General features: G+C 40.5%; 1 protein-coding gene across 1 annotated transcript in view; it reads right to left on the bottom strand.

Moving 5' to 3' along the window:
* Positions 1-19,253, bottom strand: part of kcnk10a (potassium channel, subfamily K, member 10a) — a 63,708-nt gene that overhangs the window by 36,663 nt on the left and 7,792 nt on the right. Inside the window, exons 3-5 of the mRNA XM_068577419.1 lie at positions 15,216-15,333; positions 14,035-14,195; positions 296-488 (exon numbers count right to left, since the gene is read on the bottom strand). Coding sequence (XP_068433520.1) covers positions 296-488; positions 14,035-14,195; positions 15,216-15,333 — 472 coding nt within the window. The remainder of the gene's footprint in view (positions 1-295; positions 489-14,034; positions 14,196-15,215; positions 15,334-19,253) is intronic.

The following is a 19,253-nucleotide window of genomic DNA, read 5'->3' on the forward strand; positions in this document are numbered from 1 at the left end:
AGAAAAAAATATCAAGACCGGAAATATGTTTTATTTTGAAAAAATGACTGGATACACCTGTATGGAACATCTTGACTAAGGAGGTTATGTGTATACATTTCCCCAAAAATGAAACTTAAGTCTGTTTCAATCTGTCAATGTTCTGGATTAAAACCAAGGCACCTACAGAACGACTGTATAAACACACGTTTAACATGTGTTCTAATTTCTTCTTTTAATGAAAATAAATAAACTAATTAGGTTATCAGGACATTTCCATTCATGAATATTTTGATTAAGAATGACAAGCTCTCACCTGCGACATAGTCACCTATTCCAACAGTTGTCAGAGTGATGACAACAAAATATGTTGACTCCAGCGCTGTCCAGCCTTCAATGTGTTGGAAGATCACTGCTGGGATGGTGACGAACAAGATGCAGCCAGCCAGGATGAAGAGGAGGGTGGAGGCAACGCGGATTTTAGTTTGACTGATCTGGTTGTGTTTATTCTGTGAGAGAAAGTCACATAAACACAATATATTAAAAGTGTTCAACCATAATACCTGCCTTGTTTTCAGCAAGTTCTGATTGGGTTTTGACTCCTGAATTCTGAGTCTGAGAAATAATTTTGATGAATCAGTCACAGGGCCCTATTTTTTTGTACCTGGTTCAACAAAATCGATCAAATGTTGTATTATCCACCTTAACCTATCGAGGTGATTGATGTCAGGCTATGTTGGTTAATCGAAGGTGGAACTGCCCTCAAAAGGCCTTGTTCATTCTAACCAGACGTCAGTCCTCAGGTTAATTGTGTGTGCCCATTCCTCTTCAGAGGGGAGGATACACTGTAAAATCTAATATGTTGACTTTACTTTAAAAAAAAAGTCAGGAAACCGATTGCCTCAAAATTCTTAAGTAAAGTACGTCAATAAATTTAAGTTCCTAAAGCTGAAAATAACCAAGTTCGGGCAACTCATGTAATTGCAGTAAATATTAGTCAAAATTATTAATTAGGTTAACTATCAAATGTAAATTAAGACAACTTAAGGATCCGAGTGAGGTTCACTTAAAATCATTATGTTAACAATAAATAGTCAATTCAGACAACTTAAAGATTTGAGTGTAGTTAACTTAAGATCATCAATTATGTTAACAATAAATAGTCAATTCACACTACTTAAAGATCTGAGTTACATTAAGTAAGCAGTACTAATAAGTAAAAGTTATCTTTACTAGTACAAGCATTCACATTACTAGGAAATAATCAGGAAACCGATTACCTTAAAATTTTCCAATAAGCTGAACTACAAACTGTAAGTTGTTAAAACAAAAGATGGAGAACAGTTATAATGGAAGCCAAAGAGTTTATTTGTAAGAAAAACAACTGCTTTTTGCCCTCACATTTTTTTAAAGGTCAAACAATGTGCTTAAAACGCTCGACATGTTGCCAAATTACGTTTTGGAACACAGAATATACAATACTATGAACAAAGTGCATGTGCAAAATTCCACCGCACCGAAAAACAACCAAGCCGATAAGTCTGTAACACAGCTATCCAATACAACTGTACAACTTTAGGCAGTTAAGCAAATATGAATCAATATTCTGTTACTTTAGTGTACTGTGAAGATGTGAGATTATGTTTGTTACCCAGCTGCTATAAATTGGGTAAACATAACAGAGCTAACTTTTTCAATTTCAATTTAACTGTACATTAAGATTTCTGAGGTGAGAATTTTTCACAGATTATCTGTCAGACAGAATAAAGTGTCATATCGTATAGTTCTTTTAAAGGTTGTCAACTGCAGCTTTAAAAATAGTTTTGAAACCGTCACAAATTTGTCAGTTTATTATGAAAGCATGTTTCCGTCACACAAAAAAGAAGTCATAATTATGAAATAAAGTTGAAACTATGAGATAGTAAGTGTGCATGTGCTTCAGTTAAACTGGCTTATTTCTTTCCTGTTACCTGCGCTGTCTTCATCCCTAGACTGGCGAGGGGATGAAGAGACATGTGAAGACAGCGCAGGTAAGAGGAAGGAAATAAGCCAGCTTCACCGTAGCGCAGGCACACTTACTATCGCCTAATTTCGACTTCATTATCTCATAATTATGACTTCTTTTTGTTTGTGGAGGAAATGGGCTTCCATAATTTGTTATACTGAAATACTACAATGAACTGAACTTTTGCCAACTAGTCAAATGACTAAAGGAAAATATCATTGTTACCAATAATATGTCTTAACATGAACTTCCTCAACTTTTATAAAAATCTAAATACTTTTCATCACACTAATGAAAAATTATGAACTGCTTTGTTCTTAAGATATATTTTAACTATGGTGTGTAACAAACACAATAGTTGAACCAGACTACATGACAAAAACAAAACAAAAACGTAACCTTTCTAGAGAGGAAAGCCTTCCATTGGAGATGGAAGCATTCTCGGGTACTCCAAATTCAGGGCGTAAATCAACCCGAAAAGTAGGCACATGGCATGGGGAAGATTGTCCAGGTCATCTAGCACTACTCTTCCTTACAAAACTATCGCAGTAGCTGTGGACTCCAGGTGCAGCGAGTGAGGAGAGGCCACAATGTCTTCCACAATCATCGTCAGAATCCCCAAGGAGGTGTGGGACATGTCTTGATGGTCATTGCAGTCCTACAACGATAACAGCATAAAAACCACAATTGCATGTAAAATGTCAGTTTGCATTCTATGATAGAACACACAATGGTTATATTTGTGCCTCACAGTAAAACAAGGCTCCACACAATCAACTAATCGAAGCGTAAAAGATACACATAGATTTTAAGACAAACCTAGATTCTGATATTATTCAATAATAAAGAGAAAAAATATGCAAATTAATAGTAAATATTGCTATGGTTGAGTCATCGTTTAAGTCATAGAATGGTTGCAAAATTTGTTTGGGTGTGAAATTCCCTGTTATTTTTGGGTCCTTGAAGGCATTTGAGTTTTGAGTGGGGCGACTCTAGAGAGGTACAACTGGACCCGACTGGAAAGAGAGGAGCTACCACTAAAAGAGTCCCAATCAGAGATAGATGATCAGTGAATAAAAAGAAAAAGTATAGCAGCACTAATTAGAAGAGAAGTAGCTATTACCAAAAGGTTAAGAGAGGAAACACATTAGATCAGTGGTGTCAAACTCATTTTAGTGATAAACTCTATTTTAAGGTCTTTCAACAATTAACTAAAAACATCAGATCAGGATCAGAGGTTTGAATCCCAGCTCTGCTAATTTTGTTCTTTTAAAAAAAAATTAAAAACAATTTTTAAACACACTGGCGGGCCGGACCGGACCACCTGGCGGGCCGGGTCCGGCCCGCGGGCCATATATTTGACATCCCTGCATTAGATAGATTGCGCATCCTGAGGTGTGGAATTAAGTCATTTTGACAAAAGTCTACTTACAAAGCATGTCTTGTAGAAGTCAGCATTCTCATCTCCAAGGAGGAGAGGAAGGCCATGGAGGACTGCTGTTCGCTTCCCAGTAACATCTGTGCTCTAAAAATAATTTCAAAACACAAGTGTTCAAGGACAATCAATTGACAATTGTGCATGCAATACTTTGCTTGAGAAACTTACCTCTGGTGTGACTTGTTGCAAATACTTCCTAAGTTTCTCCCCGACACTTCCCCCCTTGGACTTAAAAATCTCAAGGAAGCGAGGAGTGTATTTGTATTTGTTCTTTAAAAAACGCGGCATGCAGATTTTTGCTTGACAAGCGACAGAACTTGGCCAGAATCTAAAGGAAAAAGTATGACAAATTAGACATACATTAAACTTACAAAATCAAGATCCCACTGGGCGGGAGAACTAGTATTGCAATGGCTCCCATGTTAGGTGTTGGAACATGAGAGATAATCTTTAGGGTGGATTTATCAGGCAGGTCAGCAATGTCAGTGAGGTTGACAAGGGCATTGTTAAAATCAGGATCCTCATATTGAAGGGAGAACTTGTACTGAAGACCCAGCTTCTCCTCAAGCTGTTCAACAAGTGAGTCAAGTGTCTGTGGTTTCTCATGAGAGTAATTTAAAAAGTACAAAAAAAAAGTTTTAAAAAAGTACACGAACATTTGATTTTGGGACACTCTCTGTGTGGCCGAGACGTCTCCCATAATAATGTTGAATTATTCCTCGGTCAGCTTAACCTAACATTACATTTAATCTTCATTCATTGTCAGTAACGTTGCGTGACTCCGTAAAACATCTCACTCACGTGTCAGACGGCCATGGTTAAAAAAAAAGTTCTCGTCCAGTCTGCTTCACTTTGATCAAAAGTAATATGTTAAACGTGACGTTATATGTTAAGTGCACTGTACGTTACTTCTAAATTGGTAAACGGATAAACTACTTTTAAAATTTCGACTAGTTTCGCGACAAGGTCCGTTCAGTGACAGTCCCATTTTACTGTGTGCACATGGACATGAACATTAGAAAAAGAGATGATTACCAAATTCAAGAGTGGCTCTGAAAAGATTGACATAATTATCATTGCAGCCACTAATATGCACGCTGCGTTCGCTGAGAGGCAAGTTGTCGTAAACTATTGTAGAAGTATTACACATGTAACGTTATGCTACTCGACGGTCTAGCTAGCTAAAACGTTAGTTTGAAATCGAAGACATACAGTTAACCTCTTATCACTCGCTAACAGCTGAAGAATCGGGCAAAGGGACGACTAAGTTTACTAAATACATGAACGGTAACATATTATGAAGCTGGACCTTACCTTCAACTAACTTGAGTGGCGCTTTCTTCCCGCTGAGCTGCCATTATGCGTCATGAAAAGAACGTCTTCTCCTGTCAACTGCGCATGCACCGCCGAGCCGAGTGCTTCCGAGTGCAGCCGATGTTCGCCGATGGTCATCCTCACTCGTTCTTTTAAATAAGGTTACTTGAGATAAGTTTAATAACTTTACTCACCAGAAAGTGTTCTTTACCAAGTTTCATCAAGTATGGTCAACAAATGAGTTACGCTCACTGTTTTTTTTTAAAGTAAAGTCAGCAATTACATTTTACAGTGTAGTCCTGAAAGCCCTGAAACCACAATGTTCTAACGCTACAACATGACAAAAACTCAAAGGCAGATAATTTTTTTCTCCGCTGATTTGCAGGAGATGATTATGAACGCATTTGTGTAAGTCAAGTCCATATACTCATGGCAAAGTTGGGTGATAGACTTATTGCCTTGGTTCCTTTTCAGTGGGTGTGGTGAAATCTTACAAATGCCAAAACTGTGTTAATCATATAGGAACTATAGTCTGCGTTCCAAAACGTAATCTGGCCACATGTCCAGCGTTTTGAACATGTTTGAGGGTCATAAAATGTCATGACAAAAACTCAAAAAGACATTAAAGCTGCTAGCAGCTGTGAACAGGCCATCGCTCCGCCACGTTTGGGGCACCGGTGGTTGCCGACTCGCCCAGCTAAGAACATCTGCCTACGTGAAGCTTGGACCCCGTCGTGCAAATGTCACGTCAATCTGATGCCATTTGTCACCCAACGTTGATTTCCTTTTGCCACTAGACGGTGCTTAGACTGCGAGTTAAATCAGGCAATTTGTTTGTAAAAAAAAACGTTTCATGGTATTTCCTGACGAACACCAGAGTTACCAAGTCTCACGGTTTCGCCGTGCGACACACGCTTTTTCATGTTTTCACACGTTCACATGCCACACAACCAACATTTCACAGCAAAAAAACAATTCAGAGGCGCGTTCGTTCCTTTTCAAACTCCCCGACGATAGATGGCCTTAAGGAGCGCATCTGTAAACCTATTCGCTGCATGGACATTTTATTTCCCCCAAACAGACACAGTCACGGGAGAAACTCAGGAGGAACTCAGGAGGAGCAAAGAGACCAAGTCATCTATGCTGTCAAGTGTCACGCATTGAACGTGACTGTCACTCATGTCAGTCTTAACCTTTTAAAAACCAAGGATCCTAATCCGGATCCTTTTCGTATTTTTTGCAAATACAACATATAAATCAAAAGAAGATATATTGATGTTATACACCAAACTAGAAAATTTCGCAAGAAATTTTGAAATTGTGGCTACTACTGCCGAAAGACGTCGCAATATATAGCTTTTGTTTATGACGCCCGTCTCTCCTCCAAAACACTTGAGTTGGTTTGTGTGTTAAACTGATTGGCTGATATGAAGCACCTGTGTGCTGCCGTTGTCATGGTGACCAAGTGAGCGCCAGCAGACTGATTAGAGGCAGACTGGCCTGTGGATTTAAGGAAATAAACTACTGAATGTCCTGAACACACGCAAACGTATATGAAATATCATATGACCTTATTAATGATCACAGTGTTGACAACTACACAATATAAAACACACGTAAACGTCTTTGTGTGTGTCTGTTTGTGTGTGTGTTTGTGTGTATGTGTGTCTGTTTGTGTGTCTGTGTGTGTGAGACAAACATAGAGAGAGACAGAAGTCATCTGTGTTGTGTGTGCGTGTGTAAGTGTCTGTGTGTCTGTTAAACTGCCCTAACGAGAACACCTGTGGGTTGCTAGATCAAAGGTTGCCATAGTGATGACTTCAAAGGTCTTCAGCTATACATATTTCAATGGACGTAATGCTGGGGAACACCTATCCAAAAATCCCTCAAAAAAGATACTTTAAAAGCTCCTATTGCTTCGATATCGCATATGACAGAAGACAAGATTTCCAACGTTTCTATCCAACAATGGTGTATGAAGAGTGAACATTGTGGGAGTAAAGACAAAATACGTTTTATTTTTTTAACAGTTTCTGTCGCTTCTTCTCACTCTGTTAATTGGTGCGCCACCCTCTACGAACATTTCGTGATTTTTTTTTGCAGTTTTTCGCATATTTCGGGTAAACGTACGGGCGAATCTCTTCGAAAAGTCATAGTTCACGATTCCCGTGCAAGCCGCACGTTTCGATGTATTTTTGACGCATGTGCTGGCAACGCTGTAGGAGGAGTAGTGATTTGACTATAAGAAGAACTAGAAAGAGCATTTCCTGCTGAAAATGCGTTGGAATGCAAAAAGCTGAAGCTTATAGCTGAAATATTTGAAAGAAATAGCTGAATATAGCTGAACATAGTGGAATATAGCTTAAATTAGCTAAATATAGCTAAATATATTTGAAAATGAAAGAATAGCTGAATAGATGTAAAAATAGCTGAATATATTAATATAGCTGAAAATAGCGGAATAGATGAATATATAAATAAATAACAAATCATTATTGAAAATATAGAAAAGGCAAAATACCTGCTGAAAAATTTTACAGTTCAAAGTCATTTAATTGAACTGTTGAAAATTCTTGTCGTTTAAATGTATAATTGGAAAAGTTGAAAGGAAAACTGCATCATCTAAATCAGGGGTGTCAAACATACGACCCGGCCCGCCACAGTGTCCAGTCCAACAGAAGAAAAAAAAAAAGTTTTTTTGAAAAATCAAAGTCTGCCAAAGGTGGGGTTTGAACCACTGACCCTTTGCTTCTTAGACGGAGTTGCTAACCACTAATCCACAGGCACAGTTGGTGGGACAAATGATATTATTGAGTGTCTACAAAACCATCTGTTAAACCTCAGAATGTGAACGTCAGTGACGCTGTTAATCCTGACGTCTATAACCAAAGTGACCTGCACACGCGCGCACACACACACACAAACGTGCACGCGACCATAATAACACGTTAACGCGGCCGTTCGCGCGCGCGCACGGCCGTTCACGCGTGGCCGCTAAGGCTCAGGCGCATCCGTTTACACGCGCGGCCGTTTCACGTTAGTGTGCTGCCGTTCACCCGCGTACACGGCCGTTCATGTGCGCACCCGTTCACGCGCGTGCACGTGCGCCACCCGTTCGCGTGTGCGGCCGCTTACATGCCTGCTGCCTGCAGATGCACAGACCAAAGGGCTGCTGCTGGGGACGGACCTGCTCTCCCATTCAGTCGGACTTCAACACGTCTTATCTGTTGGATTCCTATCGACCGCAGTTTACGGCAGAAGACAAGATTTCCAACGTTTTGAGCTATAAATTATGCCCAAAGAGTATACGGTTTAGAGTAGAGAGCAAGTTTAAAATATCTGCATCGCCAAGTGCTCGCTCTCGCTCTTGAGTATGACGTCACTGCTCTGAGCTGCCCAACACACAATAATGAGAAAGGCAGAAAAGGTGCGGAAAAACAGTTAAAACAATATAGGATATATCAAAAAGATGAGTAATACAATAACAGCTAAACGTTTTGTCAACATTTTAAAGGTGGAATGGTGTCTCTAGCTGAAGGCATGACAGAGCCTTTACCTTTTGAAGTTGAAGAGTTGAAAGCGGATTTGAAGATGTTCTTCATTGGAAACCATTCTTTTTTTTTTATAAAAAGCTGAATAATTCTGAAAATTGAGAAAATATGAAAAATGTAAAAGCGTAGATTAATAGCTGAAGGTTTTGTCAACATGTGAAATTTTAAATATTGTCTCAAGCTCAACGTATGAAGAAACTGTAAACGTTTGAAGTTGAAGATGATTTGAAGATTTCCCAATTGGGTCCCATTATAAAAAAAATCATAAAAAGCTTAATAATTTGGAAATTTGAAAAGTCAGAAATATGAAAAGTCATAGCCATGGTCTCCTTAAGTAGCTGAATATTTGAATAATTGAACTTTTTTCTGTAACTGGAAATATGAAGGACTAGTTACGGCCCAAAATACGGATGGAAGAAATAGCAGAAGAAACAGTTTAATAAAGATTTGAAGAACTAGCAAGCATTCCAACTAACTAGAAAATTTCGCAAGAAATTTTGAAAGTGTGGCTACTACTGCCGTAAGATGTCGCAATATATAGCTTTTGTTTATTACGCCCGTCTCTCCCCCAAAGCACTTGAGTTGGTTTGTGTGTTAAACTGATTGGCTGATATAAAGCACCTGTGTGCTGCTGTCGTCATGGTGACCAAGAGACAGCCAGCAGACTGATTAGAGGCAGACTGGACTGTGGACTTAAGGAAATAAACTACTGAACGTCCTGAACACACGCAAACCTATATGAAATATCATACCACCTTATTAATGATCACAGTGTTGACAACTACACAATATAAAACACACGTAAACGTCTTTGTGTGTGTCTGTGTGTGTGTGTCTGTGTGTCTGTTTGTGTGTCTGTGTGTGAGACAAACATAGAGAGACAGAAGTCATCTGTGTTGTGTGTGCGTGTGTAAGTGTCTGTGTGTCTGTTAAACTGCCCTAACGAGAACACATGTGAGTTGCTAGATCAAAGGTTGCCATAGTGATGACTTCAAAGGTCTTCAGCTATACATATTTCAATGGAGGTAATACTGGGGAACACCTATCCAAAAATCCTTCAAAAAAGATACTTTAAAAGCTCCTATTGCTTCGATATCGCATATAGAGCATTAGGAAGACTTGATGAACAAATACTGTGACTGGCGAGTCTGTACGTGAAATTTTTTTGACGTTTTTCGCATTTTTCGGCCGGGCGAATCTCTTCGAAAAGTCATAGCTCACGATTCCCGTGCAAGCCGCACGTTTCGATGTATTTTTGACGCATGTGCTGGCAACGCAGCGGGAGGAGTAGTGGTTTGACTATAAGAAGAATAATAATAACTAGAAATTGCATTTCCTGTGGAAAATGCCTTGGAATGCAAAAAAGCTGAAGCATAAAGCTGACATATTTGAAAGAAATTGCTACATTTAGCTGAACATAGTGAAATATAGTTTAATAAAGCTTAAAAAATCTTTAAAAAGCTAAATATATTTGAAAATAACAAAACAGCTGAATAGATATGAAAACAGCTGAATGTATATATAACAGCTGAATATATATATCAAAACAGCTGAATATATATGAAAATATTGAAATATAGTTGAATCAAGCTAAAAAAAAGCTGAATATATTGAAAAATAACAAAACAGCTGAATATATATGAAAATAGTGAAATATAGTTATGAAATATATATGAACAGATAGAGGAAGAGAGAGACAGAGACAGAGGGAGAGGGAGAGAGAGAAGTCCTGTGTGTGTGTGTAAGTGTCTGTGGGTCTGTTAAACTGCCCTAATGAGAACACCTGTGGGTTGCTAGATCAAAGGTTGCCATAGTGATGACTTCAAAGGTCTTCAGTTACATAGTGTTAAATGGAGGAACACCTATCCAAAAAATCCCTCAAAAAAGATACTTTATAAGCTCCTATTGCTTAGATATTGCATATGGAGCATTAGGAAGACTTGATTAACAGATACTGTGACTGATGAGTCTGTACGATAAAACATGTGTCTGTACGGGCGATTTACAAATCAGGTACGAGCTTCAGGGGAGACGTGGCTTTGGAGGGAGATTTAACATGGCGGCGGATAGCAGAGCGAGGTGGACTTGCTCTCGCATTCAGTCCGATTTTAAGACGTCTGAATCTGTTCGATTCCTATCGACCGCAGTTTATGACAGAAGACAAGATTTCCAACGTTTTGAGCTATAAATTATGCCCAAAGAGTACACGTTACGGAGTTGACGGCAAATTTTTATTAAAAAAAAAAAATCGACAAGATCTGACGTGCTCTGCCCTCTGAGTATGACATCACGCACTCTGAGCTCCGCAATACACACTAATGTTAAAGAGAGAAAAGGCAGCAAAAAAACATAAAACTAAAACGCAGACAGTTTAAACAGTTTAAAATATTTCAAAAATCTGAAATTATAGAAAGATTGCTAAAGGTTGTGTCAACATTTGAAAACTTAAATGGTGTTTTTTGCTGAATGTATGCAGAAGCTGTAAGCTGTTAAAGTTGAAGAAGATTTGAAGGTTTTCCCCATTGGATCCCATTCATTTTAATTTTCATAAAAAGCTTAATAATTCATAAAGTTAAATAGTTAAAGACATGAAAAGATATAGCACACGTGTCCTTAAGAAGCTGAATATTTTCATAGTCGAACGGTTTCTGTGGCTGAAAATATGAAGCAGTTGAAACGGGCCAAAATACGTATGGAAGAAATAGAAAAAAAAGTTTAATAAAGATTCGAAGAACAATAGTTGGAATGCTTTCAACATTCCAACTAATAAAGATTCGAAGAACAATAGTTGGAATGCTTTCAGCGTTCCAACTAATAAGCCCTCAGGAGAACATAAAGTTGGCTTGCAGCATGGGGTCTATGACCCCATGCGGCTGAAGCCACACTTAATAATAAGCCCGCAGGAGAACATGAAGTTGGCTTGCAGCATGGGGTCTATGACCTCGCGTTGCTGAAGTCTACGCGAGTGAGTCACCATGGTTGCAATACGACAGTCTTACTGCAACAGCGTCGCCGTGCATAAAGCCAGATGGTTTACATAAATGCATATATGTGCGGGACGGCACCGGCCTCAGCAGGCATCCGTTTCACGGCGTGTGGCCGTAACACCGATCCTCCTGCGCCATGCCCGGACATACATCAGAATGCCCACCACACGGGACGAGGTCCGCTAGGTCCACCGTGGATTTCATGCCATGGCTGGGATCCCCGGGTAATTGCTGTCGTGGATGACACACGCGCGCAATTTGCCTGGCATCGATTGATTTAGTTTCAGCAACACAGCGGTGGACAGCTCCCACTAAGAGCATCTTAGGAAGCTTCTTTGGCGGGATCTTAAGAAGGCAGTAAAGAACGTGTCTGCGAAACACCCCTATCTTAGCGCGCCTTCCAAGCTGAACCCTTCTTACGAGCGTTCTTAAGTCCTTAAGAACGATCGAATGTTGGAAACGCGGCCAATGTTAGCAGGGCTCTCAAGTTTTGAAGACAGGCAAGAGCGACATATATCCCCAGGAACACAACGACGACGACAAATACTCGCCGCCGGATACCTCCAGTCCCACCTGTTCCGTATTCCAATCACAGCCTTTTTTATTTGTAGCTATGAAAAGAAAAAAATATAACAGTTAACTGTACTCTGTGCCCTTGGAGACAACCATGTAGGGGTTATGCTGAGGGCACTAAAATGGCTGGCAGCGGCATTGGTCCCAGTATTGCTCCACGCTGCATGCACTGATATATTATCTTTTCTCTGTTTGCCTTAAAATGAAAACAATTTAACTACAAAAGGTAAAGTTATAATTAATTACCACAAGCTGCAATATTTTGTCTAGCAATGCGATACAAGCTTCATTCTGTACAATCAGATGGCTGTTGGAATGCTCTGTATTTCTGAATAGTCTTTTAGTTTTTTTAGTGAGGAAAAAAGTAATGTTTTGTACATAGAGAACAAAATGTTGTACAATGCTTCAACCAGAATAGCAACCGAAAGAGACAAAGATCCCTCTGAGCAGCAGTGACATAGAAATAATTGAAATGAGTAAGAAATATTTGTAAGCTCAGCATCAAAATGTATGGAAATTTGAAAAAGACCAGGCTCTTGTTTCAGAGTAAAGTGCATAATAATGCAGCTTATAACAAGTTCGAATCAACAGGCGTGTTTGCTTGAGCAAAAGATTTTCTGCAAATTCTAAATAGGAATAGAAGGTTAGTGTAGGTTAGGGTTAGCACTATTACTGTATATACAGAAGTATTAGCTGCCAAACTACCAGACAGCATTCACCCCTTTCATGTGTAACCCCTCTGCAGCTGTCGCTTTAGAGACAATGCAGAATAGACAGAAGATAGGGGAATTATCTAAATTTTATTCAGGTTCGATGAGGAGATTGGTTAATATGTCACTCGCCTGATGGCTGTACAGACAAGAAAGATCCACCCCGAATTACGCGCACAACATCAGATTTAATTAGACAACAATATGACAACCTATAATACAACAATTGATCATTCAAATAAAAAAATCCTGAGCTCTCAAATGTCCTACCGCCCCCCCTGTGCACAACAATGTCCCGCGAAATGGACTCCAGGTGAACTGGGATGTTGAGATGAATGGTGATTTCTTCAGGTGAAGGTAGATGGTGGGGATGAATGAAGATTTCTTCAGGTGAAGGTAGATGGTGGGATGAATGAAGATGGGGTGAGTGATGGCATGCAGGACTGTGGATGGACGACACCTCTGGTTCCAACGAAGAACTACACAAAAAAAAAACCAGCCTATGCACAGGCGCAGGACAATAGTTCATTACTAAGACAACTCATTCAACTGGGCCTGCGACTGCCTGGCTATAAACTTCACACACAATATAGAAACTAATTAGCAAACATACATAACTCAACGCATTCAATTACAATCATTACACCTTCATAAATGTTCTTTGTATCCCGTTCAGATTTATCCTGACTGGTTTTAGTAGAATACAAAATTTACTTCCAACATATCATCAAGCATTCCTGCTAACACACGACGGTACAAGCGTTTAACATCAACCAACTCACCAGGATATCAAATATTCAAAATTCTAACTATCTCTGGGCGAAACTGCAGCTCTTCAATGACTCGTCGTAGACATTCAATTTAAATTTACTAACTTTTATCTGTAGGTATCAAACAAATCTTTTCCTCCTCCAAACTCCTACCGTACGGGAAAACAGACGTTAAAAAAAACAAAGATCCTCTATTAAGAGATGGATGATCACTTATACAATCTTTGTTACTTCATGCACAGAGATTGATAGATTACAGAGAAGATTGACTCTCCTGGCTGTTTTCTGTGTACAGAGAAAAAACAGCTGTGTGACAACCTGTCGACCTCACTTAAGGGGACAGTAACGTAGTTCAAAACATAATAATTAAGATCCCAGATTAAATTATTCTGGTTACACATGCAACACAAAATAACTCAATGGAAGATAATCATTATGTAATCACTTATTTCTGTGCTGAAACTTTTTGAAATAAATAGTATATTTGTGTCTAAATAACACTGTTTACCTATGTTAAATTGGCCATTATTTAAGCAAAGACTAAATACATTAATACAACTTGATTCTAAATGAATGGCAGTGTCCATAAAGTACACATACTTAATGTGTCTCACTTTATTATTGGGTGTCTGGTCCTCTTGTTGATTACTGTCCTTATTTAAAACAGGATACTATAGCCAATAGAAGATATATCAGTTTTGACTCACCCGGAACATCTTCTCCACTTTGGCGATGCTTTTCACAAATATGGTACCAAGCTGATCTCCTACACCTGCCAGGAGGAATCCAAACAGTGGGATTCCAAATATTGCATAAAGAATGCAGAAAATTTTCCCTCCCTCAGTGCTCGGGGCAATGTTACCATACCCTGGAGAAGAAAAATAAGAGATAAAGGAGTTTTTAGGACTATATTAAGCAAACAAAATCACCAGGCTGATTCATCTACACTCTAATGTAACAAACATTGTTTTTAGAACAAATGAAAAGGCTCGGGCTGAAAGTGGCTTGCCGGCTCCGGCTGCTTAAAGCGCCGTGCCCAGACGTCGCCACTTCCCGGGGTCATGGATTATGTGCTTGCGGTGACTTCTCTCCCCGCCGAGGAGGGACGCGGCCCCCTGTGTCCGGCACGACTGTCCTTAGTGCGCCTCGACCGTGTTGCCAGGGCGGGGATCGGCCCACACAAAGGGTGTCAGTGGTCTGAGGCAATGTCAGCAACCCACCACCCGACCCGTCTTAAAAAATGGACCAAGGAGTCTAACGCACGCGTGAGTCAGAGGGTCTCTAAAACCCTGTGGCGCAATGAAAGCGAGGACCGGCGCTCACCTTGCACCTTGTTCACGGCGTCTCCTTTTTTTTTCTTCTTGTCATTTGGAGTGGTTCTGCGGGTCAGTCTCCTTGCCCCGAATGCTTGTGGTGGAGCCCTGTCGCGTAGTGGTGGACTGTATGAACGTGCCGTGTATTAAGGTGTGTCGGTCTGGGACTAAATCTAGAGACACTTTCCTCCCAGTCCGCTGGTGATGTGGACTACACAGCACTCATTGAAGGCCTAGGTCTCAAACCCATGGCCCACTGAAGGATGGAGATAATGTGGGCTTTACTTTTCATGGACAATGGGAATAGGTTGCTTAGTTTGGTTATACTTGGGACATTGTTGATGCTTAAAATCAATTTAATTACCTAATGCTATTAATTTTCAACAATAATTCTGTTTTTCTTCAGATCAAATATCGCCAGCACATATCCTATTGCATAAATACATTTACAAAAGAAAGTACACAGGAAAAAATATTTTGCATGGCCTAACAATACTACATAGAGTGCATAACCTTTATTAAACTCCATTGACCTGTTAAGTGTACACCATTGAGTCATGCCATAAGCACAGTACCTATTGTTGTGATAACAGTCCCAGCAAAGAAGAAGGCACTACCCAGATCCCAGTGGCTTGAATTGTAGGATGTGTCACCGATGGGATTCACTCCGGCATTTGCAGCCTCCACAGAGTGCTGAAAAGAGAAGTAGAAACAGCGGGTCATAAGAGTATCTCATTGAGGCGTCTATCTTACTGTGATTTTGATTCAGCTCTTGCTATAGTTAGCGAGTCTCCATTCTTCTTTTTTTTTTGCCTTACCTAATACTGATATATATTGGATCACACAAACAAATGCAGATTCGAGAAAACAACATAGTGTAAGATAGCTAAGCAGAAAATTATACCATTCTTCAACTTATGCTATCGAAATATACAAACTGACAAAAGACTGATCAAACTAAATGTTGTGAAAATTATGCCTAACCCTGTGTTTTCTCTATAAATTCCTCCCACAACCGCGCCTATGTCCGTGGGCACAGCTGATTCTCATTCCCAGTGATCATACTCCAGTCATCCTCGCCTCCGCTGTCAGATTCGCAAGGACCCAGCGAAGGTTATAGCGGTCTCCGAGTGGCCGGTCCCCTCTAACTAGAAGAAGCTTGAGCAGTTCCTTGGGTTTGCAAATTTTTACTGTCCGTTCATTCAGAATTAAGCCAGACGGCATCACCCCTAATCAGTCTCACCTCCTCAAAGGTGATTTTTTTTCCTGGTCACCCGAGGCCAAATGGGCGTTTAACAACTTCAAGGAACTATTCACTTTGGCCCCCATCCTTGTCCAACCAGACGAGAGCCGCCAGTTCGTGGTCGAGGTGGATGCCCCTGATACCGGAATAGGAGTAGTGTTATCACAACGCTCAGCCAATTTCTGTCATATACATTGAATGTGTTGTAACTCTGTTATGGTGATCGTTCTGTACACCTGATACCTATTGCTTTGTCTATTCAGGGAGAGGGATCCTGCTCTGTTTTTTTGGGGGGGGAGTTTTTCCTGATCCGATGTGAGGTCCCGGGACAGAGGATGTTGTATCTGTACAGATTGTAAAGCCCTCTGAAGATAATTTTTGATTATGGGCCATATGTATATATATATATATATATATATATATATATATATATATATATATATATATATATATATATATATATATATATACACATATATATACACATATATATACACATATATATACATACATATATATATATGTATATATATATATTTATACATACACATATATATATATATATATATATATATATATATATATATGTATATATATATTTATATGTAATATAACATACATATATTTGTGTAATATATATCTTTTTTTTAAGTGAGTAAGGTCAATCCCCCCCCACGTAATGTCATTCTCACCTTACCCCTGACCAGTTTTCATGCCTGAGTTTTGAATTGTTTGAGATCATTTTGATCTAGAGCCTGGGCTTGATTGCTTTGATCTGCGCCTGTACATAACTCAGGGGGAAATGTGTGGTCTTTGCAATCCAGTAAGGTTTTTGTTGATAAAAACTGCTTGATCACTTTCGTGATTATTTCTCCCCGTTTTAGGCGTGTAACATTTTGGAGGCACCAATGGAATTGCTGTTTAGATGTCCAGTGTCCAAAACCTGTTCGCTGTATTCTGAGCCAGCTAAGTCCCCACATTACAACCCAGGCAGGTAAAGAAAGTTTACTGCTCAAGGTGAGCTGGAAGCTGGTGGTTGAGTACATGTCACCTGAGGCCGGTTAGAGATCATTAGGGACAGAAAAGACCATCAAGTTCAGAATTGTCTCCAGTGGCGGCCAGCCCATAGAGGGCAATGGGGCTTAGCCACACCCACCTTGAGCCGGCCAAAAAAAGAAGAAGATTAATTATTATAAAAAATATAATTATATTAATACATTATACAAATTGTCACTATTTATGTTGTTGAGCTATGGAATATACCCAGTAATATTTGTAAAATAGGATATCTGCGCCAAATATCTGCTTTTCCTGCTTCTCTCCTCTCCTTTTCCTGCTTCTCTCCTCTGCTAGTGCATGTCTCTGCTGCTAGTGCACGTCTCTGCTGCTAGTGCACGTCGTGGGGCTTGATTGATTCTGCCCAAAGAAGACGGGTCTAATACGCAGTTTAGCCAATCACCGATTAAAGAAATAAATCAGTGACGTTTATCCAATCAGCGCCGTAAAAAAGACTTCCAGAGGGGCTATTCTCATCTTGCCCAAGAGTGCGTTCCTGTGTCTCAGGGCTCGTGTCTCATTCACTTCTGCGTGTTCTCGCCGGCTTCTCTCCTCTTGTGGTGAAATTTTAATAAGACAATGGAGTGTTCCAGCACGAGCGCTACTCTTACAAGAAGACTCAACCCTAACAAGATCAAATCTCTCCTCCAAGACCCGTTTAAGAGAAGAACTAGGGCGGAGAAACTCCAGGTGAAACGACTGATTCCAGATCAGCTGCCTGAACTCAGCCTGTCAAAACCTCGACGCAAGAACAGGGGTCGGCAACCTGCGGCTCGAGAGCCACATAGGCTCTTTAGCGCCGCCCTAGTGGCTCCCTGGAGCTTTTTCAAACATGTATAATAATGGAAAAAGATGCGGGGGGAAATATTTTTTTTGTTTTAATATGGTTTCTGTAGGAGGACAAACATTCTTAACGTTTTCCAATGCTGTAAAAATGTGTAGAAAAATAGAAAATTTTAACACTTCTGTCAACGAAGATTTGCATCATAGCCTGCAACACACGTTTCTTTCAGTTTGGCGCGGTGCCAGGCAGGTGGCCGTTGCAAACGAACGTGGATGAGTGATGGGCCATGGATCCCAAAGGGAAAAAGAGAAAGTTAGCTGAGGAGAACAGAGGATTCAACAGTTCTTGGACCAAATCATTTGCTTTCATTGCCAATGCGGAAAGGATTGCCTGCATGTCAGCTTTGTAATGAGAAGATCATCCGAGTGTCTGTTGAGTTCACTGCAGTGGTTCACTGCACTAGATGAGTTTATCTCCCCCTTTGGGCTGCATTCACAAACAACCCAACTTAGAGAAGACCAGACCCGGTGCGACGCGGGCCGTTACTGGCCCGGACTTCAGTGCGACGCGGGCCGTTACCGGCTCAAACCCTGGCGCGACACGGGCTGTTGTTCCCGGCACCTTCGGCCCCGTTATCGGCTTGACATCGGCGGCCAAGCGGTCTTCAGACCGGCCCCGTTACCGGCCTCACACCGCCCCTTTTCTTACGTATTTGTAATACATATTACAAATACGTTGATTACACACTTATTTTAGTACGTCAACCACAGATGTATAATCAACGTATTTATAAAATGTCAAAGAGAGACGTAATCAGGGAGAAAATATGTGTTTAGTCAACGTAATTGAAGATGCGTATTCTGGGGGAACGTAATTAGTAGGAGACAGGGTTGCTCCAGGATGCACTTCAGGGAAAATAAACATTTAATCATGAGAGTCACTTTCTGTGAGAGTCACTTTCTTTGACTTCTCCAGTGCATTGTGAGAGTCACTTTCTTCGACTTCTCCAGTGCATTTAACACCATTCAACCATTGCTACTGAGTGAGAAGCTGCGGGGTGTGGGGGTAGACTCGTCCACCATCTCCTGGATCACAGACTACCTCACAGGCAGACCACAGTTTGTTAGAATGGGCCGTGTGTTGTCTGAAACGGTGGTCAGTGATGTTGGAGTCCCACAAGGAACTGTTCTGTCTCCCTTCCTGTTCACTCTGTACACAAATGACTTTCAGTACAACACGGAGTCATGCCATCTGCAGAAGTACTCTGATGACTCTGCAGTGGTCAGGTGTATTAAGGATGGACGGGAGGAGTACAAAGCAGTGGTGAGTGACTTTGTGGAGTGGGCCGGCAAGAATCCCCTGCTTCTGAACGTGAGCAAGACCAGAGAGATGGTGTCGACTTCAGGAGGAAGACGACAGCTCCGAGACCTCTGAGCGTCCTGGGTGAGGATGTGGACATGGTGGAGGAGTACAAATACCTGGGTGTCTCCATCAACAGCCAACTGAACTGGAAGGCCAACATCGACGCTG

Source organism: Clinocottus analis, unplaced genomic scaffold (assembly GCF_023055335.1).
Source record: "Clinocottus analis isolate CAN_PGR_092001 unplaced genomic scaffold, fCliAna1.0.p SCAF_15, whole genome shotgun sequence".
In the NCBI taxonomy this organism is placed as follows: Eukaryota; Metazoa; Chordata; class Actinopteri; order Perciformes; family Cottidae; genus Clinocottus; species Clinocottus analis.